The following is a 10,522-nucleotide window of genomic DNA, read 5'->3' on the forward strand; positions in this document are numbered from 1 at the left end:
ACCGTCATTCCTTAGGCTAGAAATATCATTCTCTAAACCATTGTAAGGGTTAGTTTTATCTAGATTCTTCTTCTTATAGAAGTTAGAATTAATGGGGGGGAAATAACATATTACTATGTAGGACTTTTTATTATTAATGTCTTTGATGTCTATCAAAGTATATTGGTTGTGAGGGTCGTTTCTATATATCCTAACATGGGGGGAGATGTTCTTCTTAATGTAACAAACTATTCCCCCAATGCCTCTACGGGAGGATCGCTTGTTCCAGGTAGACCATAGCGTAAAGCCATCTATGTTAGGGACCTTAGGTTCTTCGCACTCCCAAGTTTCAACAAGCAAAATAATATCAACATCATTTGAAATCCAACTTAGTTTGGGGCCTTTGTTCCATGGGAAGCCCCGACAATTCCAAGAAAGGATCCGGAGCATGTTTAATTGCTATTGATTACTATCTTTTTGGTTTCTATCTCAAATAAAGGCTTTTCTATTTTTTATTATTGTCCATTTTCGTTCCTTTCTAGCTTCTTTTACCTTTTGAACCTCCTTTCTTAATTTTGCTTGATCTTCTAGAATGAGATCTTCATTTATGAATATTCCCGTTCCTTTTAGAATTGAGGTTTTACTAAGTATGTCGTGCTTATGATCAGTGGAGCTCACCTTTATGCGGATTAGTCTTCCTTTATTCTCGGTTAATTTCCCCAACCTTGTTGCTTCTGTGAGACACAATGTTTCAATTTGTAATCTATTATGTAGTTTTGTCTCGGCTAAGGCTAAAGTATCCTCATCTACTTCCTCTTTTAAACCGAATATTATAAGGTTTAAGGCCCTTTTGTTACGTTCATGGTCTAATTCTATTAATTTTTTCATTTCATCTTTAATTGGTTTGATATCTAACTTATCTACCACATTATTTAGGGTGAAGCGGCTATTAACTTTTTCTTCTAGTTCTTTAATCATGTCTTTCATTTTAAGACTCTCTAAAGTATCAGCATCTCCTTGCTGGGATGGTTGGTTAGTATCTTGGTTTTTTTTTTCTATAACCTGCAGTCTAGTATCCATTCCCTCCATTTTATTCTCTAGTAGTTCTATTTTATTTTCTATTTGTTTTTGGATCGTGTCTTCAAGAGATGCAAATTTATTTTCCAACATGGCTTCTAACTTTTTTTGTAGCTTGGCTTCTCTTCTCTACGTTTCTCTAAAGACTCTATATACTCATAAAGTCCTTGTAGAGTAACTGTGCTGGGTCTTCCCTTGGTAATCTTTGTTAACTGTGGTGAAATATTCATACTTGAAATTATATGAGCAAATATGTATTATAAAAAGAAAAAGATAAGGAATGTGTGCACCTGATATTAGCAAACCTAACTGCAGATCGCTCGTCTGCCCTTGGTAATCTTTGGTAACTGACTGCAGATCACCCGTGCCCTCCGCAGCCCGCAGACTGAAGAATATATAGAGTACGTTTTGAATTCTTTCAATGAGCTTTAGAACTCTTTCACTGAAGAATATATGAGAAGAATATATAAAGTATGTGTTTAACTCTTTCACCGAGCCTCAAAACTCTTTCACCGAAGTATATATAGAGTACGTGTTTAACTTTTTCACCGAGCCTCAGAACTCTTTCACCGAAGAATATATGCGAAGAATATATAGAGTAAGAATATATGCCAAGAATATATAGAGTATGTTTTTAACTCTTTCACCGAGCCTCAGAACACTTTCACCGAAGAATATATAGAGTATGTTTTTAACTCTTTCACCGAGCCTCAGAACTCTTTCACCGAAGAATATATGCGAAGAATATATAAAGTATGTGTTTAACTCTTTCACCGAGCCTTAGAACTCTTTCACCGAAGAATAGATGGTTTCTAACTATTTAATAACAAATATCTCTTTATCACGTATTCTTAAATAATTTTTTCTTTCCTCGGTAATGGTTTCACCAACGGCTAATGTTAAATGGTTAACCCTAAACAATGACGCATCCATGTTATGTGAACAATGATGCATCCCTACTATTTATTCTTTGAGATCAATTGATTTCTCAAGGATGAACCACATTAGTTTCTACATTATGTATAACAAAAGTGTGAGATCCTCAATAATAACTACTCAAACCAAATTAAATATACTAACATAACTTAATAAACTATATTAATATATAATATTTTAATTTAATTAAATATTATACTCGTGTGACTTAATAAACTATACATAGTATTTCAATTTAATTAAATATTATTAATATTTATAAAAAAAAATCGGTCACGTATTTGAAAAAAAAAGTCAGGTAACAAAATTATTAAAATTTCAAAAATTAAATATTGATATTACTTTTTTATTTGTTTTAGATTGTTATTATTAAAGATTTATTTTCAAATTTTATATAAAGTAGGCTATACCTTTCTTACATTTATGAGATGAAAATCTATAAATTCTAATTCCATATTTATGGAAAGGATTGAAGGATATTTAACCAGCAATGACGTATGATGACTGTGTATCCCATTGTTGATTTTACCAATATACTAATCCTCTGTATGTTTATATTTATATATGATTTATTATAAGTCAAGTCAGCTTGAATTTTCAATAATGACTAATGACTGCCTAACCAGGGCTGTATCTCATTGCAAGTTCGTGTTTATATATGATTGTCTCTAGCCCCCTCAGACCCGCGATTCTTCTGTTGCGAAGCCAAAAAATTGGCAATGGCTGCTATTATCACTGAAGTGGCGGCCAATACGGTCAGTAGCGCTATTTCTGCACTCATCCGACAAATGGACGATGTTATTCAGTTGGATGAGAACCGTCAGCTTCTAGAAGGGCAGTTAAATCGTATGAAGACTCTCTTACTCGATGTTAGAGATCAATTTCATGATCTGCAAAAGACGCCCCCTCAATCTCTGCAAAATTGTCTGCTAAGGATGCAAGACGCAGTTGGAAAAGCAAGAGAGTTGATCGATTGCTCTCGAAGGCGGCAGCGGTGTATCTGTCGCCTCCTTTGCAAGCCTAAACTTTCTACAGAAATCCGAAAGTGGAAGACAACATTTGATGAGCTCTTTCACAATCTTCAGACCGACTTCTCTGTGTTTCACAGTGCTCAACAGATTGCGTCCGCGGCGCCACAACAGGCGAATCTACTGCTTCAAGACGAACCAGACACCGGACTGGTAGGGTTGGAAATTAGATCTGCTGAAATACGACTTGAGAGGTGGGTTACAGAGGCCCCCCGCGATCGGATATTTGCTGTATATGGGATGGGTGGGGTTGGCAAAACAGCGTTGCTAAAAAAGGTCTACAACACCTACAAGGTAAGAAGTGTTTTTAATCATGTGATTTGGGTTGCAGTTGCCCAATTTTCCATTCTGGAGTTGCAGAGTCGTATGGCTTCTGCAATCAATTTAGACCTCAGTGCCTATTCTTACAATGATGTTGATTCGCGGAAGATGAAGCTGTCGGCACATCTGAGGACGAAGAAGTTTTTCCTAATTTTAGACGATTTGTGGAGCGCAGTCACTCTGAAAGAATTGGGCGTCGAATTTGGCGAGAACAAAGGGAGCAAAGTTGTATTCTCTACTCGAAATAGAGATCTGATTCCAGAAATGAATACAGACCAGTCCATGCAAATACAGCCACTGGCAAGAGAGGAAGCCTGGGAATTGTTTTGCAAAGTAGCTTTCAAAGACGGGCATGTGCCTGACGAGATAGAGCATATTGCTAGAGTCGTGGCGGAGGAGTGTAAAGGGTTGCCCTTGGCTATAAATGTCATAGCGTCAACAATGATTGGCAACCGGGCTGTAAATGAGTGGAACCTTGCTTTAAGGCAGATTCAGACTGTGGATTCAAATTTTCCAATTACTCATCCTCGCATTGATCGAGATCTGTATCAGCGATTGAGATGGAGTTACGATAGTTTACCCCATGCTCATTTGAAAACCTGTTTTCTGTATTGTGTGGTTGCTGCAGAGGACAGGTACATTCCGGTACACATGATATCGCAGATCTGGATCGCAGAAGGTATTGTAAAGAGCAAAGATGTGGACTCCTTAATGGATACTGCGCAGAGCTATGTAAAGTTACTTGCAGATCGTTCCTTAATCCAGATGCGAGCAGTTGGTGGATCCACTTATTGGGGCTTTACGTTTGGACTTCACGATGTTACCCGCGACATGGCAATTTATGTGGCGGAGAGAGAGGAGAATTTTGTATCCATGGCAGGTCAACATTGCCCCAATGTTGACGCTCTTTTTCCTGACATCGAGAGTCGCGATAATTGCAGGAGGCTCTCCCTTCTTGACACCAATATTACGTCTCTACCAAACAAGGAATTGAGATGTCCAAAATTGGTCAGCCTATTTCTAGGACACAATCTTGAACTAAAGCAGATTCCGGAAGCATTTTTGCTTGACCTCGTCTTTCTAAGGGTGTTATGTTTAAGTAACACGGGGCTACAATTATTGCCAAAATCATTGTGGCAATTGAAACATCTTGAATATCTTGATCTGAACTATACTCAAATTGAATATGTGCATTCAGGCATTGGCAATCTTTCAAACCTTCAGTTTTTACATCTCAGTGGATGTAAGAGGTTAAAATCATTGCCATGTGAAATGAGAGATCTCAAAAATCTCAAATTTCTGGATCTCCACGGATGTCTTAATTTAGAATCATTGCCATCTGAAATCGCAGTACTCAAAGAGCTCAAATATCTGAATCTCAAGGGCTGTCGTAAGTTACAGGTGATTCCTCCTGAGATCAGACTGCTTACAAATTGTGAAATTCTGCGGTAGAGAAGAGGGACAGGTGATTCCTCGTGACATTAATTGCTCTCAAATTTTGGCGTTCGTGCTTGTAGTGGAAATTTTAATATAAAAAGGATGTGATCGTAATTGTTTTGTTAATAAAATTTTATTGTTCAAAATACATTCTTTATATAAATAAATATATTTTCAATTATCTTTTTATATATAATTTTTATAATTTATAAGATTTACATATCATTCTTAATTTAATTGATTAATTAAAAATATGTATTTGTTAATAACCATTATAAAATCAAATTTTTCGCGGTAGTTTAATAAGACTTTTTTATGGTAGTTTAATAAGATTTTTTTATTATTTTTTTTTTGCCCTGAAAGTAATGGAAATTTCAGTTATATTTTGAGAAAATTTGACCAAGATTTTTGTAAATCTAAGTTATAGTGGTTAAACTTCAATTTTTTTATCTTTTTTAGGTAATTTTGATGGTGCCGAATCTATTTCCATTATTAAAAACAAAATTCAAACACTGCTTCTACAAAAAAAAATTTAAAATTGAAACAACTCCCTTAAATTATTGAAAAGATAAAAATTAAGATAAAAACTATGTGCATGACATGTCTCCTCTAAAGAACAAATATGTAGAAACTATGTAAAGCTAGTTGCAGATTGCTCCTTATACCAGTTGTTTTGAAGTTCACGATGTTGGGCGTGACCTGGAAAATTGTGTATCCATGGCAGGTCAACATTGCCCACACATAGACGCCCTTTTCCAGCACATCGACATTTGAGGTAATGACGTCTCTGCCACCAACATAATTGAGATATCCAAAACTGGTTAATGTAGGACACGATTTTGACATGGAAGTGATTCCGGAAGCATTTTTCCTTAACCTCCTGTCCTTAGGGTGTTAGGTTTAAGTAACAGGGGTTACAATTATTCCAACCACTTTTACTGACCACTTTTTCTAGGACACGATTTTGACTTGGAAGTGATTCCGGAAGCATTTTTCCTTAACCTCCTGTCCTTAGGTGTTAGGTTTAAGTAACAGGGGTTACAATTATTCCAACCACTTTTACTGACCACTTTTTCTAGGACACGATTTTGACTTGGAAGTGATTCCGGAAGCATTTTTCCTTAACCTCCTGTCTCTTATACAATTATTTTCAGAATCATTGTGGCAAATAAAGCAACTTGAATTTCTGTGTGTGAATTACACTGAAATTGTAGATGTGCATTGAGGCATTGGCCATCTTTAAAACCTTCGATTTTTACATGTCAAGGGATTTATAAACTTACCATCATGGCAATGTGAAATTAGAGCTCTAAAAATTCTCAATTTTCTGAATCTCTGGAGATGTCGTCAGCTAAAAAGCATTGCCACGTGGAATCGTAGAAATCAATGATTTCAAATATCTGGATCTTAGGATTCGTCGGAGGTGATTCCCCTTAAAATTATAATGCTCTCAGATTGTCAAATTCTACATTAAAGAAGAGGAGTCTTTGTGTAGAATGAAATTTTAATTTGAGGCTATGATCATAATTTTTATTAATAAAATTTTATTATGTCGTTTGATGCCAATAAAATAAATTGAGTATTTTAATAATTACTTAATATTATATTATTTTCTTATAAAATATATATACCTTTTATTTTAATTATACATAATTTATTATATATTAAAGTAATAATCTTAAAATAGTTATAATTGTCAAATCCTCATGAATCAAGTTCAAAACTTAAAGCCTATAGTAGTGAGAGGGTGTTATAAGTAAAATAGGAGAGAATTGAACATATTAGTTTATAAAATAATCTCATTAATTATTTGTGTAATTTATTTGTTTTTGAGATTGTCTTTTTAAAGAAAATTTAAATAAAAAAATGATTTCATTAAATATATAGAAAATGATTACATTGAATTTACAAAAGTAGATGAGATTGAATTTACAAAAGTAAATTTAATGCTTTTTTTCAAAATGATCATTAAGAAAAGAAAAGATATTATTGTAATTAATATTCATGTCAATTATATTATGATTTAGATATACTTTACTAATATTAACAATAAATTAAAACAAAGAAGTATATACCATCATTCCTTCTCCCCTTTAATAAATATAAGAAGATATGTTTTTATTTATTGAATACAAAGTTCATCTTGTCACAAGTGGGATTCTTTTCCTATTCATTTTATTTATATCTTTGATATCTTTATCACTTTAGTGATTCTATAAGGTTGTGAGCTTTGGGTTGTTGTTATTCTAGGGAAATTTTGGTAGCCTCAATGGTTAGTTTAATTGTTAGATTCTCTTACGCTAAAGTTCAATAAGGCTTTAAGAAATTGAATCTCGTTAAGTTTTTTGGGGTTACATGTGAAATGTACAAAGTTGAGTCAAACATAAAAAAAAAAAAAAATTGTCTACATTTGGAACATCTTTAGTATGAACTATCCAAAACTCATGCATGTCTAGAATAATCTTGGGAGTTATCAATGATTTCTTCATAGGGTGAGATAAACTAAAAAATTATTACATTCTAGGATAAGTTTGGGAGTCTCAATGGTTAGTTCAATTGTTAGATTCTCTTATGCTAAAGTTCAATGAGGCCTCAAGAAATTAAATATCATTAAGTTTATTTTGGTTACATGTGAAATGTAGAAGGTTGAGTCAAACATAAAACTTGGTGTGGGCATTTGGAAAGTCTCTAGCATGAACTATCCAAAGACTCATGCATGTCTAGAATAATCTCAAGAGTTATCAATACTTTCTTGATAGGGAGAGATAAGCTAAAAAATTGTTACAACTTGTAAGTATATTGCATTATCTCATCTAAACCATTACATAGGGATAAAAGACTCTATACCAACCTAGATCCATCTTAACTCTGAATCTACCAAACACCGAGAGGGATCAAATCTCTATGAGGTACAAACCTCTTTTTGATTGAAAATATATTTGATCTCTCTCGGTGCTTGGTAGATCTAAAGTTAAGATGGATCTAGGTTGGTTGTTAATAAATTAATATTCTTAACTAATTAGTTAGGACAAAGAGAATTCCATATTCCTGGGCCCTATATTATAGAGCAGATGAATGATATTTTGGAAATGACAGTAGATCTAGTAGAGATCAATAACATTTGTACAACATATCAATAACAAACAACTTTTTTCAGGTTCAAAGGTTTTTTGCCAAAACTCGTGGATCTTTACGAACTGGACGGCAAACTGTGAGATTCACGTATGCTCAAAGGATTTCTTCATGGTAAAATTTGGATCATTAGAGATTAGAAATCAGGTTTTACATGAGGGTCATTGGTTCTAGGGAAATGCGGGATTATTTATCACCCCATGGTTCCCAAATTTTGATGCTAATACAATGACAGTCTCCAAAATATTGGTATGGGCAAGATTGATAACTTACCCCTTCATTTCTGGCACCCAAAATTACTGGAGGAATCAACAACATGTTGGGGAGATATATCAAGATGGATACACAAATAACTGAAGAATCAATTTATAATTTTTCTGGGATATGTCTAGAGGTAGACCTTAGTAAAGGACTACATAATTGTATCTTTTTGACACACAACAACCAGAGCTAGACCCAGTTCTTAGATTATGAGAACAGTCCATTTAGATGTCATATATGTCTTCAAATTGGACATCTACAAACCACATGTCCTTTGGCAAAGAAAGACCCTAAGAGGAAAAATAAACCTATCAAAAAGCCAAAGGGATGGCATTTCCCAACACCACAACTTGACAAAGAAGAGGAAGAGGAGGACTTGGGACCCCCTGCCGTTAAGGAAATCCCAAATCCACATACATCTTTAGTGAACAAAGAATTGAGTCAGCAGGGAACAGGAGGATCAACTTCACAAAATCCAAGAGCAAAAGGTCACTCGGGTCAAGAAATGTTGAAGGAGAAGAGATAACAAGATTCAAGCATCCTTATACATCTAGGAGTTCAGACTTAGATAAGAAACACCCAATGTAGACAGAAGATAACCAACTAATTATGTAACAACCACTCATGTTCAAGGTGGATGGCAAAATGTAGAAAAGAAGAAAGGGAGAAAAGGGTGACTAAGACTTTTTTATTAGCCCCAATTTTTTTTACTTTTTTTTACTTTTTTTGGCTTTGATTTTATGGGCACCAACTTTTTGAGTGGTGCAACTTGGGAATGCACTATGCGCATCTATGTATGTAACATTTTATAATTAATAGAAAGTTACCACAGAATAAATAAATTATAATATCGATGTAGCGATGATGCCAACATTATTATTAGATTTTATTGAAAATTATTATAAAAATATTAATACCCACAATCAATATATAATAAGATTAATAATAAACTTATATAACGGTAAAAATTTAAACTTGCATAGTTAAACTTCAAAAACAAAATTATTACTATGGAGTATTTAATGACCTATGGGGGAATAGTTTAATTGGCCATTGCAATGTATAAAGTAATGTAAACCACAATATTTAATGTTCAAATCCGCATTTGGTCAGACCAACAAAACTAACATATATGAACTATTTAATGTATTGTTTAATGTATGTTGATGACCACTTTACCGCATATATTATTAAGTTGTAAAAATGCTTTGCTATAATACCATGGGTCAATACCATGACTTATCCAAAAACCGTAACTCAATTCACAATCAAAATAATTTATACATATTTTATTTTATAACATTTTTTAAATTAAATCTAAAAACAAACGATTATAATTACTTTTGACATATATTTGCAATGTTGCACCGAGTTTTCGGGAAGAGGAAATACGGGAGCTAGGATATGAACAAGGGGGAGTATATAAGCAACCCCAAATTCTAGGGATTTTTCGAGGAAACTGGGGGACGTTATAGTCATAAAAATTATAAAATTATAAATTATTAAAATTTTAATATATAAAAATAAAGAAATAAAATCCCAAAAATATGTGAATAACCAAATAGAAAATCTTAATAATTATGAAATATACATATAAAGACTAAATATGATCATCATTACATATTATAATATTATCATTTGACATTTTTGCATTGCAAATCTAAAAGTAAATTACTAAATTGAATCCATCATTTGACATTATGCAATGTTCCTTCTAAATTCATCATATGGCATGATGAAAGGTACATCTAAAATAAATTAATAAATTCATCATTTGACAATTGGAATTATGCAATGCACATCAAATTTTCAAAAACGATAAAAAGTAAATTCATCATATGACAATGACATTGACATTATGTTGAAGTCTAAAATAGCCATAAAATACTAAACTGAATGTAAACATAGAAAGCACTGAGTAATGAAATACTAGTAAATCTCTCAAAAAAATACTAAATAATACTAATAAATTTTAGCCCAAGGGTGAAATTTAAGGAGTTTTTCATTTTAGAGGGGCAAAATTTTTATAGAACACCCATTTGATATAGTTAACTCAACTTTTATTTAAAATATTTTTTTTTTTCATTTTAACCCCCAAAAAAGGGCGGCTAAACCATGCAAAACTCATTTGACCCGATTCGCCTGGGTTTTAGAGGTTAAATTATTGCAGATCACCCGATTTTCTGCTTTCAGATTTTAAATTATTGTAAATCGCCTGTTTTCTAGTTTGGGAGGTTGTTAAATTCTTGCAAATTGCCCATCTTCTAGTTTGGGAGGTTGTTAAATTCTTGCAAATCGCCCATTTTCTGGTTTGGGAGGTTGGATCTGCTACACTCCGGTGCACATTATAT

General features: G+C 33.3%; 1 protein-coding gene across 1 annotated transcript; it reads left to right on the forward strand.

Moving 5' to 3' along the window:
• Positions 1-2,711: 2,711 nt before the first annotated feature.
• Positions 2,712-4,793, forward strand: LOC149149903 (disease resistance protein UNI-like). Its single transcript, XM_089442618.1, has one exon. It carries the CDS (start codon positions 2,712-2,714, stop codon positions 4,791-4,793), a length of 2,082 nt encoding a protein of 693 aa, XP_089298744.1.
• The last annotated feature ends 5,729 nt before the right edge of the window (positions 4,794-10,522 follow it).

Source organism: Pinus tabuliformis, chromosome 9 (genome assembly GCF_031772625.1).
Source record: "Pinus tabuliformis cultivar Carrire ecotype Pingquan chromosome 9, CPIR1, whole genome shotgun sequence".
NCBI classification, from domain to species: Eukaryota; Viridiplantae; Streptophyta; class Pinopsida; order Pinales; family Pinaceae; genus Pinus; species Pinus tabuliformis.